At 32.3% G+C, this 20,293-nt stretch overlaps 1 protein-coding gene across 1 annotated transcript in view; it reads left to right on the forward strand.

Moving 5' to 3' along the window:
* SVEP1 (sushi, von Willebrand factor type A, EGF and pentraxin domain containing 1) overlaps positions 1–20,293 on the forward strand; it is an 802,056-nt gene that overhangs the window by 245,411 nt on the left and 536,352 nt on the right. Inside the window, exons 6-9 of the mRNA XM_053702672.1 lie at positions 2,406–2,585; positions 7,635–7,832; positions 13,104–13,222; positions 19,212–19,341. Coding sequence (XP_053558647.1) covers positions 2,406–2,585; positions 7,635–7,832; positions 13,104–13,222; positions 19,212–19,341 — 627 coding nt within the window. The remainder of the gene's footprint in view (positions 1–2,405; positions 2,586–7,634; positions 7,833–13,103; positions 13,223–19,211; positions 19,342–20,293) is intronic.

Consider the following 20,293-nt stretch of genomic DNA (forward strand, 5'->3'; position numbering starts at 1 on the left):
AAATACTTATTTTCCACCATAATCTGCAAATAAATTCTTTCCAATTCAGACAATGTGAATGTCTGGATTTGTTTCCACATTTTGTCTCTCATAGTTGAGGTATACCTATGATGAAAATTACAGGCCTCTCTCATCTTCTTAAGTGGGAGAACTTGCACAATTGGTGCCTGACTAAATACTTTTTTCCCCCACTGTACGAAGGTGTTCAAGTTTAAATTTAAAGTCCGAATCTGTCTGAGGTAAAATATTTTCTGAATCTGAAATTTCACCTTCAGACAATAATTCCCTAACCCCCAATTCAGAGCATTGTGAGGGTACATTGGAAATAGTTAATAAAGCATCAGAGGGTTCAGTATTTACATTAATACCTGGCCTACTGCGTTTACCCTGCAAAACTGGCAGTTTAGAAAATACCTAATTGAGAGTAGTTGACATAACTGTAGCTATATCTTGCAAAGTAAAAGAATTAGACGCACTAGATGTACTAGGTGTCACTTGTGTGGGTGTTAAAAGTTGGGACACTTGAGGAAAATTACATGGCATTTCCTGATTCTCTTTAGACTGAGAATCATCCTTAGACACACTTTAATTTCCTAAAATATGTTCCTTACATTGTAAGGCTCTATCAGTACAAGAGGTACACAAAGTAAGAGGGGGTTCCAAAATGGCTTCTAAACATATATAACAATGAGTTTCCTCAATGTCAGACATGTTGAACAAAGTAGTAATAACCACAACAGTTGGTAAATAGTTTATTAATTAACAAAAAACGATTTTGCAAAAAACGAGTACTGTGCCTATAAGAAATAAAAGCACACATTTTTTCCTCAAATATGCTTCAAAACGTCTATGAGCATTTAAAAACCTATGTATGGATATATAATGTTTCTAAAAATTATTGCATTCACATGCAAATATTGAATTTACTCTCTACAGGAACATCAAATAAGAAAAATAATACAATTTTCTAAATAATGACTCCTGCACCTCGCCACAGCTCTGCTGTGGTGCCTACCTGCCCCCAGAGAACTGCCAAATGAATCGACACCAATCCGGATAGTGTAAAACACAGATAGGGCCCAACCGGAGCGAATGTCTGCTGTCTCCTTCAGAGTAAACTGCGCAACTGAGGCGCGAAAACAGGCCCCGCCAACAATGGACGTTGCACTTAGAAATTCAAATACTGCATGGGAAGCGGTTATAAACAGCCAAGTGGTCCCCAAACAGTTTTATAATAAAATAAATAAATAAATAAATTTCTTTTACTTTTGTGTCATATAAATTTATGAATAAAAGGTCCCAGTGTCAATTATATTGCAATAAAGAAAAAAACACCCAGTAGGACAGTAACTAACCTTTACATTTAGGACTACTGCTTATCCTGTTCCTTATAAGGAACTAAATACAGCCAATTCTGATATACAAGGTTTCCTTGTTAAAATTAGGCTGACACATACCTCAAATGCTGCTTAATGCATGAGACTGTCCTCCACACTGAAAAGTTTCCTTCATATTACCTTCAGTTTTGTGGGAACCATAAATGACCCTAGTAACTGCTGCTAAGATCATCGATTTCAGGGAGAAATCTTCTTCCATATCCTCCCTGATTAAAATAGTACTCACCGGTACCATTTAAAATAAAAAATATCTTGATTGGAGAAATTAAAACTATCATTTTGTCACCACTATCACTTTACCCTTCCTATTACTAGTATAGGCAAAGAGAATGACTGGGGGGAGGAGTTAGGGGAGGAGCTATGTAACAGCTCTGCTGTGGTGCTCTTTGCCACTTCCTGTTAGCAGGAGGATAATATCCCGCAAGTAAAGATGAAACCCATAGACTCGGCATATCTTGTAAAAGAAAAAAGGTTTTTCAGTAACTTGCAGCACTATCGAGAGTGTAATACCGCTTATTTTTTGCGTTTGTTAATAGGTTTCCTTTTGTCACATAAAATTCTTGTTAAATCAAACAAACTCTGCCACTAATTAGTTTCATATAAGGCATTCCTACTGAAAAATCATTCCATGCAATGGTAAAAAAAAAATGTGCTAAGATAAATGCAGATATAACATCACAAAGGTGGCTGTGTCTTATTAAAACAGATATTTAAAACAGTACTCTGATATTATAAAGCAAACCTAAAACTAAATACTGTGTATTCTTACTTTATATATTGTTACATATTTTACAAGGTGGTAGTGTCCTTTAATTAAATTAAAATAATTAACAGCTATACAGTATATTATTATTTTTTACTTAACAAGTAATGTAAGTCACTTTTAAAATATGTCAAAATAAGCATTTAAATGAACAGAAAACTTTACATCTTATAGAATGCATTGATATTTTTCTCTAACATTTTGTTATTGTTGAACCAATTAATAATTTTGAATTGTGTTTCCAGTTCGAAAATGTCCAAAACTTTACAGCATTGATCACGGCAAGATGAATTGTTCATCATCCGATATAAACTACGGAACAGTTTGCCATTTCACGTGTAATGAAGGGTATCAGCTAGAGGGAAACTCCAAGCTATTTTGTCAGGGAACATCACAATGGGATGCAAAGGAACCACGCTGTAAAGGTTTATATTTTTATGTATTTTATCCACTTCAAATAGAGAACTTCACTGATATCGTATACATTTATGCCCAATTTGATGCAGTTGTTTTGTAATTATTTAATGGTGTGTGATGGAAGAAATCAGAAAGTGAAGAACAGCAAAGAGAAACAGTCAGGAAATAAACGTACCGACATAAGTTTAACTTCATTTACTGTATAGGATTTAAAAAAATGTCTTAAATGGATTTTGTACTTAGTAAGTTATTTATTATTTTCTTACATTTATTTTGTATTGAAAATAGCAGAAAAGTCATGCTGCATACAAAAGTATTTGTTGCTCCTTGGCTGGGGAGGAAGAAGTTTAAATGCTTTAAGTGTCCTGTGGGAGCATTGCAGGCTGCCACATAAAATAGTGAAAGTAATAGGGTAATGTCTATTATGTTCTATAGGCTTCCATAAAAAATAATAGTTGTTGATACTAGTTTGGGATCTTCCACAGTGGCTGTGTGTTGTGTGCCAGCCCACATGCTAGGCTGCTGCTGTGCCTTGCCCCCCCCCCCCCCCAAAAAACAAAAAAAAAATGCATCTATTTTCAGACAACAAATAACCACAGTACATTTTAAAATATCATATTTGTATCAAATACAATAGACATTAATATTGCTTTAACATTTTCTCTGCAAAATAAATACATAAATAATAATAATAAAATGGTAAATTATTTCTCTTTCATGATATAATGTTTTCTCTTGAATCCTTGTACAATGCATTGTGTGGATGACATATATATTTATGAGTTAATATGTGTATATACACATATTAAACATAAATATATATGTATATACACATATTAAAACATAAATATATATGTATATACACATATTAAACATAAATATATATGTATATACACATATTAACACATAAATATATATGTATATACACATATTAACACATAAATATATATGTATATACACATATTAGCACATAAATATATATGTATATACACATAGTAACACATAAATATATATGTATATACACATATTAGCACATAAATATATATGTATATACACATATTAGCACATAAATATATATGTATATACACATAGTAACACATAAATATATATATGTATATACACATATTAACACATAAATATATATGTATATACACATATTAGCACATAAATATATATGTATATACACATATTAACACATAAATATATATGTATATATACACATATTAACACATAAATATATATGTATATACACATATTAACACATAAATATATATGTATATACACATATTAACACATACATATATATGTATATACACATATTAACACATAAATATATATGTATATACACATATTAACACATACATATATATGTATATACACATATTAACACATAAATATATATGTATATACACATATTAACACATAAATATATATGTATATACACATATTAACACATAAATATATATGTATATACACATATTAACACATAAATATATATGAATATACACATATTAACACATAAATATATACGTATATACACATATTAACACATAAATATATATGTATATACACATATTAACACATAAATATATACGTATATACACATATTAACACATAAATATATATGTATATACACATATTAACACATAAATATATATGAATATACACATATTAACACATAAATATATATGTATATACACATATTAACACATAAATATATATGTATATACACATATTAACACATAAATATATATGTATATACACATATTAACACATAAATATATATGAATATACACATATTAACACATAAATATATATGTATATACACATATTAACACATAAATATATATGTATATACACATATTAAACATAAATATATATGTATATACACATATTAACACATAAATATATATGTATATACACATATTAAACATAAATATATATGTATATACACATAGTAACACATAAATATATATGTATATACACATATTAGCACATAAATATATATGTATATACACATATTAGCACATAAATATATATGTATATACACATAGTAACACATAAATATATATATGTATATACACATATTAACACATAAATATATATGTATATACACATATTAGCACATAAATATATATGTATATACACATATTAACACATAAATATATATGTATATATACACATATTAACACATAAATATATATGTATATACACATATTAACACATAAATATATATGTATATACACATATTAACACATACATATATATGTATATACACATATTAACACATAAATATATATGTATATACACATATTAACACATACATATATATGTATATACACATATTAACACATAAATATATATGTATATACACATATTAACACATAAATATATATGTATATACACATATTAACACATAAATATATATGTATATACACATATTAACACATAAATATATATGAATATACACATATTAACACATAAATATATACGTATATACACATATTAACACATAAATATATATGTATATACACATATTAACACATAAATATATACGTATATACACATATTAACACATAAATATATATGTATATACACATATTAACACATAAATATATATGAATATACACATATTAACACATAAATATATATGTATATACACATATTAACACATAAATATATATGTATATACACATATTAGCACATAAATATATATGTATATACACATAGTAACACATAAATATATATGTATATACACATATTAGCACATAAATATATATGTATATACACATATTAACACATAAATATATATGTATATACACATATTAACACATACATATATATGTATATACACATATTAACACATAAATATATATGTATATACACATATTAACACATAAATATATATGTATATACACATATTAACACATAAATATATATGTATATACACATATTAACACATAAATATATATGAATATACACATATTAACACATAAATATATATGTATATACACATATTAACACATAAATATATATGTATATACACATATTAAACATAAATATATATGTATATACACATATTAACACATAAATATATATGTATATAATCATATATATATATATATATATATATATATATGTATATAATCATATATATATATATATATATATATATATATATATATATACATTTATATTTGCTGCCGATCCCTGCACGACTTACCCCCTTAGCTGTGCTAGTTCTCATGCCGTGTGTCACAACATGAGAGTGAGGCTCCCATTTGAGCCTATGGAAGTGCGTTCTCGTGAGAGCAATGCTTCTGAGCAATGGGAATGTGAGGTTGCGTTCGCATTGCACCTAACTTGTTATACCAGCGCACATTTGCATGTGCTGGTATTACTCAGTTGCGCGCAAATATTGCAATATTTTGCTATGAACTTGTAATCTGGCCCTAGATCTGTTAATTTTAGCCCAATTTTTTATCGTTATTCATTTTTTTTTATTGAATTTTCAAAATAAGAGGAATAAACATACAAACGTTGCATTATAGACATATAAGTAACAACCCATTAAACATGTTGTTGTGATCAACTGTGTAGTTTATCAGCTTATTGTTGTAATCCATTAGTTCAATGAGTAGCTATCAAATAGGAAATCAAGTCCACTTAACATACTGTCAGCATGTCATCCACATATAACCACATAAAAGTCATACATTTCTAATCTCTATAGACATATACCACAAATGTATGGATATGAAAATACTACTGGAAAAGTATAAAGCATAACATCTAAATAGCAGAATTGCACAAAGTATAACCCAGTAAACATTAGTATTTATGACGAGTTGAAATTTAAAAAAAAAAATCCCATTCACCAGTTATTAGTAATAAGAAAAGAGACTCTCTCTTTTTTTAAAAAAAAAAAACAAATGTAAAAAAAAGTAAAATGTAAAGTTTTAACTAAAATAAGAGGTTTTAGTGTGATCTGAAGTCCCTCCTCTCTATTAAGAAAATAAAAAAGGGAAAATGAGAGAGAAAACAATGGGATTCAAATTCTTATATTCCTGAGAGAATAAATAAATAGTAGAGGAAACAAATAAATAAATATATAAATATATTCCGACATCTGCATTACGGTTGAGGCCTTGGTTATAAACTGCCCAAGCAATAATAGGCTACTGTACTTTATATTACAGTATATCTGATTCATGTTATGCAGGAGACCCACTTACCACTTACCACTTACCCCGATCCACCACCCTGACATTTTTTCCAAAGTTCCCAACACATAGAGTGTAAATTGATTTTATTATTAGCTGCAAATACTTTGCTTTCCATAAATTCCATATGTGATAGAATAGAAAGAACTAGGTTCCACCTAGGGCCCTTCGGTCGATGCCTAACTCTGGCAATAGCAAGTTTGACTGCCATAAATATATAGCTGTAGATGTGTAAGTAAAGAGCATGTTGAGGGATTTTTCCAGGTAGCAAGTTGAAACTTCTAGCTTGAGGGCGATCTACAATTGTAAATTTTAATTTTGTACAGTAAAAAAAATCTCTCAACCAGAGACGTTGAATCTTGGGGCATTCCCACCACATATGTGCAGATGTTCCCACCCTACCACACTCTCTCTAGCATAATGGAGAATTAATATTGCACATTTTAAAAACACAGGGAGGAGTAAGATGTCACTGGGTTAAGACTTTAAAAAAGAGTCTGAAGAGAGTAGAACAGTCGATCACTTTCTTAGTCAAAAGAACTGCAGAGGCCCAAGACCTATTCGTAGCCTCAAAATGAAAAGACCCTACCCACTGTCTGTTTTCTAATTCATCTATAATTTGTCTGTACATTTGTGAGTGTGTAGATTTTTGAAGACAAAAATGCAGAGCAAATATTGGAGTATTTTCTATTCCATTTAAAAATCATATTGTTTATGTTTAAACATCACTCAATATATTCATGAAAAATGTTGATACATTTTTCACCCGTGAAAGAGTCTACCATATAATAAGAAGTTATTTCAATTTGCATTTGGTTTGTTTATATTTTGCAGAAATCCGATGTCCAGCTTTTCAGAAACCTAATGGTGTTTTGGTTTTCCCCAAACATTGTGGAGACAAATCAGCTGTCTATGGAACTGTCTGCCATATGGGTTGTCACAGTGGCTTTGCATTGTTTAGTATAAGTAAAGAGGTGCGTTGTGCAGCCAATGGAAAGTGGAGTGAAGATGTCAACAAAGCTGTCTGTAGAGGTAACATAAGCAAATAAAATAAATATTATTATACAAATATTTGAATTACAATTTCATTGTATTGGGTTAAATGTTGTCCTCATCGATAGGTGGCAAGTCATATTTTAAGTATTTTAAGCCTTCTATGCATACTGAATAAGACGGATAACACATTTTATTTTATTATTAATACAATGTAATTATTTTCTTATTTGTGTAAGTTTAATTTGTAGAGATTATATCCTTTATAACCTAGATCCTCAATAATAGACTTCTTGTAGATAGATAGATAGATAGATAGATAGATAGATAGATAGATACATACTCTAGATGATAGATAGAAAGATAGATAGATACTGTTTATTAAAACACACACAATTAGATATCTTATGTTAAAATGGCCAGGTGGCAAATAAATAAACCTCACTGTGCACCAAAGAATTATATTACTTTCTATGGGAATCAGCTTGAAGAGAACTCAAGGTTCAGCCTAGTGATGCAAAATCTGAGGTCACAGACAACATATCTTACAGCTGAGCAGGCTTGTTTGGCTATATCCCAGTTTAGGTCATTGATATTAAAATATTAATGACCTTTAATTTCAACTACATTCAAATAGATAGATGGATAGATAGATAGATAGATAGATAGATATCTTATCCTATGAAAGCTATTTTGAGAGGCATTACTGATATAACTTGTATCTGCCTAAAACATTGTTATATTTTTTATCTGTTTCTGTATTTTGTTAGCTTGCAGTGTAAAATATAGGATTCACACACAAAAATCCACTGTCTTCTGCAATAAGCAGGGAGAACTTAACATTTTTAGATCACTCATTTATTATTTCTTAGTACAATAGATTCATATTATTATTAGTCCTTTTGTAGGATCTACATGAGCTGCAATTTCAAGCTTAACTTTATGTCTTACTACCAAGAACACTTCGGTCCATAGGAAGGATTAAAGTGTTCTTGTAAGCCATTTTCCATCTTCGGGCTCACTACTCAGCACTCACCCTTCAACAACTGCATTTGTATCATAGTATAACATCCATAGGAAAAGTATACTTTACATCCCCTCATCAATGTTAAATGATCCGCTCACCACTTTCTTCCATTGTCCCAAGCTTCCATCACTTGAACCCCTCTATGGTACCATCACAGTTTTGTTCCACACTCCACCTCGGTACAGGCACAAATGTAGATCAATTCTCACAGAAACTCCTTGGGAACATGTTTTCTTAAAAACTATTTCTTTATTATCCATCACTTTAAAAGCAAGAAAATGTGTGATAAAAATTCATCAGCTTGTTTGCACACATTAGTGCCAACAGCGTCACAGGTCAGCTGAACCGTTTTCGGCCAATGGACCTAGTCATAGCTGAGTGATCTGTCCACTGTATTGGGTTCTCTTTAAGACCATAAACTAATCTGATTGGGCTATAAAATAAAGATTTAGAATAAAAAATCCAAAGCGCCTAAAAGGCTGGGTCTAGAGCTAATAAGAACAGATAAACAAATATATATATAAAAAATAACAATTTAATAATACAAGCATGGATCCATGTTACAATCAAAGAACATATTAAAATAATTAAACTAAAAACAAAGGTTTCTGGTAGCGCCTCAGCGGACCGATCCCCCTTCTATGGGATCGTTGATCCTCTGTCACCTTGCTACAGGTGAGGGTCGCCTCGTTAGGGGCTATAACAAAAAATCTCTGTGTGTTCCTTGGTATAGCAGTAACGATCAACCCAGAGACTAATTGAAAAATGTGATGTGTAGTGGTGATGCACAAAAGATAAGAGAAAAAGAATGCTAAACCTTGCTAAAGGTAGTGAAAAAGATGCTCAACCTAGTTAGCAGTTTGAGATATATAAGAAGAAATTTTCGTGTGTGTCCCACACACACAATTGGTGTTACCTAATACTCTAAGTTGAGATAGTGATACGTGTAAGTGGTGTGACAATCAGTGAATCACGTGAAAAAATGTACAATCAATGCAAATCAATCAAACAGATGAATAAGGTCAATAGCAAAAAACAAATGAATAAGGTCAATAGCAAAAAACAAAAACAAATACAGTCCTTTAGAAAGTAATGTTCAATCCAACCATCCTAACGTGAAAAGAAGGGGTGAAAAAACAGTGGCCACTGTAATAAAAAGTTTGTTGTGTTCCTGATAAATTTCTGTTAAATCCTGTGAAATAGTGGCAGCCTGAAATACTACCAGGTAGTGGTGATGTAAAAATATATTTTCGTCAGGGGCCCGGCCAACCCGAAAAGTACCTGCACAGTATCTCTCCGGTTGCGGTTTACCGCACTGTATCCGGCGCCCGCAGCACACAAAAGAGCGGTTTGTGTGCTGCGGGCGCCGGATACAGTGCGGTAAACCGCAACCGGAGAGATACTGTGCAGGTACTTTTCGGGTTGGCCGGGCCCCTGACGAAAATATATTTTTACATCACCACTACCTGGTAGTATTTCAGGCTGCCACTATTTCACAGGATTTAACAGAAATTTATCAGGAACACAACAAACTTTTTATTACAGTGGCCACTGTTTTTTCACCCCTTCTTTTCACGTTAGGATGGTTGGATTGAACATTACTTTCTAAAGGACTGTATTTGTTTTTGTTTTTTGCTATTGACCTTATTCATTTGTTTTTTGCTATTGACCTTATTCATCTGTTTGATTGATTTGCATTGATTGTACATTTTTTCACGTGATTCACTGATTGTTACACCACTTACACGTATCACTATCTCAACTTAGAGTATTAGGTAACACCAATTGTGTGTGTGGGACACACACGAAAATTTCTTCTTATATATCTCAAACTGCTAACTAGGTTGAGCATCTTTTTCACTACCTTTAGCGAGGTTTAGCATTCTTTTTCTCTTATCTTTTGTGCATCACCACTACACATCACATTTTTCAATTAGTCTCTGGGTTGATCGTTACTGCTATACCAAGGAACACACAGAGATTTTTTGTTATAGCCCCTAACGAGGCGACCCTCACCTGTAGCAAGGTGACAGAGGATCAACAATCCCATAGAAGGGGGATCGGTCCGCTGAGGCGCTACCAGAAACCTTTGTTTTTAGTTTAATTATTTTAATATGTTCTTTGATTGTAACATGGATCCATGCTTGTATTATTAAATTGTTATTTTATATATATATATTTGTTTATCTGTTCTTATTAGCTCTAGACCCAGCCTTTTAGGCGCTTTGGATTTTTTATTCTAAATTTCTATTATATTTATTGACTACTAGGAGTCAATACCCAAAGCTAGGGTCACTTTGGGGTAGGCGCTGAGTGTATCACCGACTGTTCCATTTATAAAATAAAGATGCTGTATTGTTCCTCCCTCACATCGACTAGAGGATATCTATACTGTATTTCGTTACATTCTTAACATATTCCCTTCTGTAATTGTTGAAAAAAAACTATTTATAGAAAGGTTCTCATAAACATTGTTTCCTCTGTCTAACCTGTAAGGTCACAACTTTAAATGACTTTCTTTGCTAAACCGCTAATCTTCTGTTAAAGGGACCTAGCAATATAAAAAAATAATGAAATTAATTAAATTATATAAATTAGACCCCTTCACGTTTCACACCTGCTAAGGAATTCTAGTGATCTTTCACTTTTTTTGTGGGTTTCTATTTTTCTACTTTATTTTATAATCACTTGAATAAACATTACTGCCAAAATTTATTAGGTCGAATTCTGAATTAAGATCCTTTGGTATTCTCGTCTGTAATTCAAAAATCCAAAAGATCTCTTTCTTTGCTAGAATGTAATCCAGGTTTTCTACCCTATCTGTGGTTTTCTGTATTATAGTCCATCTTAGAGTGTTAGTTGGTTTCAAATGCTGAATAAGAGGTATCGATAGAGTGGCCGCCTTTATATTAGTTAGGTGTTTTCTAACTTACTCCATGTGTCATGAGCCCACCGTATTGGACATGGCACTGTACTATAAATAGATTGCATATGTTTAAACATTCTCTGTATTCAAAAACTTTGCCCATGGCCTCAGTTGAAAATTGATCTCCTGAATTCAAATACTTGCATGCCTTGCATGCATGTTTACTACACCTGTACACTCCTTTACAAAAGAGCCTCAAGCTGGTTGCATGACTCAGAGAAGGGAGTTTTGTTGGATAAACCACATTGCCTACAGTTTGTTTTACTGTGTCTACTAGACCATCATCTGCCACTAATAGCAGAATATGGTTCTGGATTATATTACAAATCAAATTATACAGTAGTTATTAAATGTTTGAAATTAAGATTTTTACATTCTGTAAAAAATAAGGGAGAAAAATGTTCAAAGAGCAGATAAATGCTGGAACCTGTGATACTGTAAAAACGTTGGGCAAATAAGAGAGATCCCTAGAAATAAGGGAGGGTTTTCAACCCTAGTATACTAGTATAGAGGTGGCAGATTTAAAACATACAGGGCCAAATTGCTGGATGAGCACCGAACTGCAAAACAGCATGTGGTGTAAAAATCATTGGAGCTAAATCTATACTGTATGCTTTTGTGGCTGGTATTAAAAGTCTATGTTTAATATTTATTGTGCGTGCTACACTATTTATATCATATAGTGCAGGTGCATAAAGGGGAAGTAAAGTCAAGATTAAACTTTCATGACTCAGATAAAGTAGGAGGTTTTAAACAACTCTCCAAATTACTGTCAAATTTTGCTTTTTACTCTTGATATCCTTTGTTAAGTGCACTAAAATTAATGTTGGGTACCGGTTGAGCGCTAATCTGCTCATATAGTGGAGTTTTTGGTAAAGTCCTTTGCTATATACCTTTTATGAGTTTGAATGCACAATAGCAAGACATAACAGATAATGCCTGTTTTTCAAAGTGTTAAATGAGAAAGCCATATTTTGGATTGTGCTTGAGCAAGACACTTAACTGATGACTTGTAATATGAGTGTGTTAAGTGCACTACTAAAGCTTCTTAACAGGTGTGTTAAAAATGCTTTGGGTAAACATTTTAAGCAACAACTTGTAATACCTGATGGGGCATTATTGATTGCATGAGGCCGAGTTTAAAATAATGCACTCTGTGTTATCAATTGCACTTGACTTTCAGTTAAGGTCAATGTCTATAATATAGCTACATTTTGGATGCAAATGATCTGGGATAAACCCTCAAATAGCTTAAAATTAGAACCACCCATATACAAATTGATTATTTTACTAGTCTAGTTTACATAAAGGTATGTGTAATATTTATTTAACTCTGTAATATGCTTTAAATCCCTAGATATTGAGCCTCCTGAAATAATCTGTCCAGAAGACATTCTTGCTGACAATATACAGCACCAGAATTCTGCAGAAATAAATTGGAAAGTCCCAGAAGCAAAAGACAATTCAGGTGAAGAGGTGAGCAGAACCCAAGCAAGACTGGTTATTTATGGCTGTGTTTTTGTACAGACCAACATTGAAAATATCCAGTACTCTAGGAGTAATAAAAATCTATTGTGCGGATGATTCACACTTCAATACATTTTGAAGTATTCAGTGACCTTGACCTCTGTGGAGTGAAACAGAACTGAATCCCTCACATAAAAACTTCTGCATTTCCAAACTTAGAGAAATTGTCTGCAAATACTTGTCTGTTCAGTTATCAGAAAACATAATCTAATTGTATTGTTTGAAGTATAGTTCTACTTTTCTGCTCATATTTGTCTTAAATTAAATTACATCTTATATAAAATTAAGGAAATTAAAGCAACATAAATCTCAACAAATTTATATCATGAATATGAAAGAGAACGGTTTAAACATGTTTTTTTTTTCATGATAAAGGTTAATTAAAATAGTTTATTTGGATTTTAGGAAGTGTATAACTTTTGAGATAGAAACTCACAGGCTAATAAGGAGCACCCCCATATGTCACTAGTAGGCAGTGATTCAGCCCATATGCATTAGAAAAGAAAAAGGTTTATTTTTCAGCACATAATTATTTATTTTTCTAAAAACAAAAAAATATAAACTGCAAAACATATCAAAATGCCCTCTTTTCTTATGTCACTTTAAATGGCAAAACAATACTTTAAATTTATCATTGTATAATTAAAATATTAGACTTATGATACAAAGAATAGTGTATAATCTATAGCTTTTAAATCAAGGTTCCTTAAAGAAAAGGGCCTCATGTATTACCCAACTTGAGAAGTGGTCCTCACGCCTTCACTGCATACGGCAGTGGATCTGTTTGTTTGCTTTCCTTTATGCATCATTACATACTCATATATGTGCACACTACCTGGTTCCATGTTTCAACAAAATACTTATTACATTTTAAACTGAGTGAATTGCCATTAATTGTATGTTCAATGTGTTACTGTTATCTACCATCAAATTTTGGGAAATTACTTAAATGCAATTATTTAGTATCTATCAAATTTTCATTTTCTACTGTTTGTGTTAAATTTTTCCTTTCTACCAGCATATGATAATACAACTCCAATTCCAAAAAAGTTGGGACAGTATGGAAAATGCAAAAAAAACAGATAAAAAGAGGTAATTTGAAAATTCAGTTCTCCCTGCACTATATTGAAAACACATTATTAACACATTATTTGATGTTTTACTTTGTGAATTGAATGTATTTTTGAAAATAAAATATACACTCATTTCAAAACGGATGACTGCAACACATTCCAAAAAAGTTGGGACAGGGACAATTTAGGACTAATAGCGATGTGACAAGTTGAAATAAGAAGATGATGTGAAACAGGTGAGGCTATCGTGTAATCATAGTATATAAGGAGCCTCCAATAAAGGTCTAATCCTTCAAGAACAAGGATGGGTGGAGGATCGCCAATCTGCCCACAGATGTGTCAGTAAATAATCCAACACTTTGAGAACATTCCCCAAAGACAAATCGGTAGAATTTTGGGCATTTCACCTTCTACAGTGCACAATATAATTAAAAGATTCAAGGAATCCGGTCAAATCTTGGTGCATAAAGGGCAAGGCCGAAAACCACTTATGAATGCACATGATCTCCGATCCCTGAGACGTCACTGTCTCAAAAACCATCATGAGTCTTTAATGGATATCCTGGCAGGGGCTTGGGAATTCTTTGATAAACCTTTGTCAGTCAACACCATTTGCCACTGCATCCACAGATGCAAGTTAGGCTTTACTATGCAAAGCAGAAGCCATACATAAACACTGTCCAGAAGTGCAGCAGACTTCTATGGGCTTGGTCTCATCTGAGATGGAAAGTAGCACAGTGGAATTGTGTTTTGTAGTCTGAAGAGTCAACATTTCAAATAGTTTTTGGAAAAAACAGCCGCTTTGTTCTCCAGGCCAAAGAGGAAAAGGATCATCCAAGCTGTTATCAGCGTCAGGTCTAAAAACCAACATCTGTCATAGTATGAGGGGGTGTCAGTGCACATTGGTAAATTGCACATCTGTGAGGGCATCATTAATGTAGAAAGATATGTGTATACTATGGGGCAACATATGCTGCCATCTAGACATCGTCTTTTCCAGGGAGGCCCTGTATTTTCGAGCAAGACATAATACCAAACCACATTCTGCCTGGATTACAAGCACATGGATACATAATCAGAGAGTGCGGGTGCTAGCATTGGCCTGTCTGCAGTCCTGACCTGTCTCTGATTGAGAATGTGTGGCGCATTATAAAGCATAAAATAAACTTAACCAACTGGCATCTTCATTGCCCAAACGCTTAATAAGTGTTATTAAAAGAAATGGTAATGTTACACAGTGGTAAACAGTTGACTGTCTCAACATTTTTGGAATGTGTTGCAGTTATCTGTTTTGAAATAAGTGTATATTTTAAAGAATACATTAAATTCACAAAGTAAAACATCAAATAGTGTGTTAATAATGTGTTTCAATATAGTACAGGGTGAATTTAATTTTTAATGACTCTTTTTATTTTATTTTTGCATTTTCCAATTTTCCATACTGTCCCCCCAACTTTTTCATTATTGGGGTTGTAGAAAACGTATGAATTGTGAACATAGAGGTGTCTTTGGTAGTTTTCCAGCTATTTATCACTGGTGAAATTCTATACTGACAACTTGGAACACTAGATGTAATCATTTATTTATAGAAATGAACATTAATGCACTCTGCAGCTCTTAAGTAAGATAATGACTGGAACATTATTTTATAGAACAAACTATCATTATTATTTTTTTTTGGGGGGGAAATGTAGTGTGATGTGTCAGATCTGACATAAAGGTATAATGCACATATACAGCTCAGGTAAATATTTCCTCTCAGTGGTTTAACAACAGTCCTTGTTATTGCTGATTTAATGTACATCAGGCAAACATCTGTGTACACACTGCACTATGTTACTAGCTCAAATAAAAATACAGGAATACCTGTTATACTTGGTACCACAGATCTCCTATAGGAGGCGCTAGAAGGCAATGATAGATATTACCAAAAAATAAATGTGCATCTCATAACACAATATACATAATGTAAAGATGTTAAAATTGTACAATACAAAATATATATATACAAACGTAGCACTAGTAACCAGTTTGGCAATAGATAAGTCCCAAAATGTCCCAAAATCCGTATGATAAACAGGCAGCTCTCAGTCTTCACCCCCAGGGATGATATAACTTCTATGATGGATAACTGTAACAGAAACAGAAACAGAGGCGCCACATGTGTAGATCAATGAGGACCACAATATCCAAGCAAGACAAGATACAGGGTACTCACAAACATAAAGGCACTCTGTTGTGCCTATAGAAGCAGGCTGGTATTCTAGCAGCAAACCAGCTGGCTGTACTAAGGAATCACCGTTGTGGTCAACAGCACTGGTATCCTGTAGCTACAGGCCTCCAAACAGCAACCCTTGCCTGGATCACTTTCTGCGAGTTGGAACTGGAGTAAGAAGGGGAAAAGGGCTGATCCGCCCTTAGATATACATATATATCATACAAGCCTGAGGAAACGGGGCTATCCCCGAGAAACGCGTCGCTATTATCTCTGTATTTAAAAGGAGATTTGCTTTTACACACCCAGCTGTAATTTGTTACACTGTTGGTATTTTTATTCTGTATAATAATAAATACTAATTTCACTTTTTACAAGTCTGGTGTCAGTGTTGCAAGTCTCCTTGTAAGTAACCTAAGGGCGGATCAGCCCTTTTCCCCTTCTTACTCCAGTTCCAACTCGCAGAAAGTGATCCAGGCAAGGGTTGCTGTTTGGAGGCCTGTAGCTACAGGATACCAGTGCTGTTGACCACGACGGGGATTCCTTAGTACAGCCAGCTGGTTTGCTGCAAGAATACCAGCCTGCTTCTATAGGCACAACAGAGTGCCTTTATGTTTGTGAGTACCCTGTATCTTGTCTTGCTTGGATATTGTGGTCCTCATTGATCTACACATGTGGCGCCTCTGTTTCTGTTTCTGTTATAGTTATCCATCATAGATGTTACTAGCTCAGGCAGCCATCTTGTTTTCTACACAGGCACTGATATCCTCAGAGACTCACTGATTGGAGCTAGCTCCACCCAAATACACATACACTGACATGAGACTGAAATGAGCGACCTCAGCCCCTCTCTCTGTTATCCTTATCATAGCATGAGGCATATAATGACAAAACATTAGTTATCTGTGGAATCTTCTTAGTTTTTAAGAGGTTGTAGAAAAATATTGTTAACCAAACCAATTCTTTTAAAGAGCTTCTTACCCTTTAACTGACCAACACAGTTGAATAATAGCTAATTATAAATGTTTATATCACTTGTTATATCTCACTTCTAAAGCATGTCTATTCCTCTGACAACTCCACATGCCCCAAACTGAAAAATCACGCATTACTTCTGCATTGTTTCTGGGAATGTTAGAAACTACAATCTTATTGGCTTCAAATGTAAACTTTTATTATAAAGATAAATGGCCTTTCAATTTGGAGGTTGGACAGGTTTGCCTTATTAGGTGTGTACATAACAACACAGATGGGCTGCCTGGAGACACGGTTGCTTGATTTTCTGATACTAATTGCAATTAAATTTGTTGTGTGGGTTTGGCTGTGTGATGGACCATCTGCTTTTGTGAGAAGCAAAGGTACAATATTTTATGTTCCTGTAATGAACTGATTAGTTTTGCAGATAAAGAAAATAAAGGAGAAAAATCTTACACACTGGTAAAACTCTTCATCATTAACTTTTCAAGTTTCTTACAAACTGAAATGATTTTTATTTTCATACTGATGCAAACTATTTGTTGGTGGCGGTGGATCAATATAAAGAAGCACATAGCTGTTTGTTAGTACAAGATCATGGCTCTAATTTTTCATTTTTGGGATCAGGAGATAACATTTATATATAAATATTTTGTAATATAAATTTCTACTCTTAAAGGGACAGTAAAGTGAAAATTAAACGTTCATGATTCGGATAGAGCATGCAATTTTAAACAATTTTCCAATTTACGTCTGTTATCAAATTTGTTTTGTACTCTTGGTATCTTTAATTGAAAAGTTAAACTAGGTGGGCTCATAAGAGCTCAGGAGTGTACACGTGTCTTTAGTACTTTATGGCAGCAGTGTTTTGCAACATTATATAATAAAGTTACAAATAATGTTGCAAAACACTGCTGCCATAGAGTACTTAACTGACACTTGCACACTTCTGAGCTCTTATGAGCCTACCTAGTTGTACTCTTCAATAAAAGATACCAAGACAAACAAAGCATATTTGATAGCAGACATAAATTGGAAAGTTGTTTAAAATTGCATGCTCTATCCAAATTATGAAAGTTTAATTTTTTCTTTAATGTCCCTTTAAATGCTCATTTGAAAACATGTTGACTGTAATATCCAGATAATTGTTGTTACAACACATATGGGCTTTTGCATTTTTACCAAATATTTCTTTGTGCTTATCACTTTTATTGTTTTCATCAGAACATGTGATTGTTTTCTGTTGTTCCTGTTATGATCTAAATGTATACATTTAGAATATATAAAAACAGATTCATTTAAAAAATAAATATATAGAAGACATAAATGTATTTCAGATTTAAATCTAATCACTAAAGTAACCATGAGCTAATGAAAAAATCAACTTTGTATAAATAATAGATTACTTATGCATTACAGTAAATTTGACTGAATGCTATTTCAAATTTTAAAAGTTATATCACATTTCTGATTTAGCACAATCCACATCACAACAAATATTCACAGATGGAAACATACACATTGTTTGTTATTTTGAAATATACTTGACCTTATAGAAAAAAACTGCAACTAATATTTTAATTAAAAACAATAATACAAATAACTCAACTAAGATAAATATACAAATACTTTGTTAGTTTTTTTGAGTTGTAAACTATTTTTCTCTGTATTTAAGGTTTCTATTCAGGTTTCTCCAGCTTTTATACCACCCTACATGTTTCCAATAGGAGAAGTGTCTGTCACATATATAGCAACAGATCCATCTGGCAACCAAGCGAGTTGTACATTTAACATCAAGGTCATTGGTGAGTTCACAGTATAATAAAAAAAAGTATAACAATATACTTTATGTTTCCAGATCATTTTATATCCTTTACTTAATGATGTCTACATCTTTAAGCCATTTTTCTAAGATAACAAAATGATATGAATTTCCAGACTGAACTGTTTTCACTAAATCCCAGTGACATGAGATTCACCCCTCGCAATTTAAGTACAAAAAAGTAGACTGAATGCTTCATAAAGCAGGAAACAAACTGTGCTTACTGAATATCACAATATAAATGTGTTACTTTATATTAGCAAGAAACATTTTGATAAATAGCAGAAAAGTTACCTATATTTAAAGCCATAGTTATAAAATACTGTACATACACAAGAAAATGCAGATTTATTTTTTACTTGCCCCTCTCAATTTAAATCCAATACAATTGTGGATGTTGTTATAATGTTATTGAAAACATTGAAAGAAAAAGTTATTTATGTATTATTTTTCCCCAAATATTTTATTTTTACTTTCAGAATGTGTATTGTTGGAGACTTAAAGGGAAATAAAACTCACATTTCTTATTTCATGATTCAGATAGAGCATGCAGTTTTATAAACTTTCCAATGTACTTCTATTATCAAATTTGCTTCATTCTCTTGATATTTTTTGTTGAATGTGCAAGAATGCACTACTGTGAGCTAGCTGAATACGTCAGGTGAGCCAATCATGAGAGGGATATAAGTGCAGCCACCAATCTGCAGCTATCTCCCTGTTGTGCATTGCTGCTCCTGAGCCTACCAAGGTAGGCTTTTAAGCAAAGGATGCCAAGAGAACAAAGAAAATGAGATAATAGATGTAAATTGGAAAGTTGTTTAAAATTGTATGCTGCATATGAATCATGAAATATTTTTTAATTTTTTTTTTTGGTAACTTCCAAATACTACAAATTGCCTAAATTATTTCATTTATTTGCAGGATTTGCGGGTTAC

Source organism: Bombina bombina, chromosome 2, assembly GCF_027579735.1.
Source record: "Bombina bombina isolate aBomBom1 chromosome 2, aBomBom1.pri, whole genome shotgun sequence".
Lineage (NCBI taxonomy): Eukaryota > Metazoa > Chordata > Amphibia > Anura > Bombinatoridae > Bombina > Bombina bombina.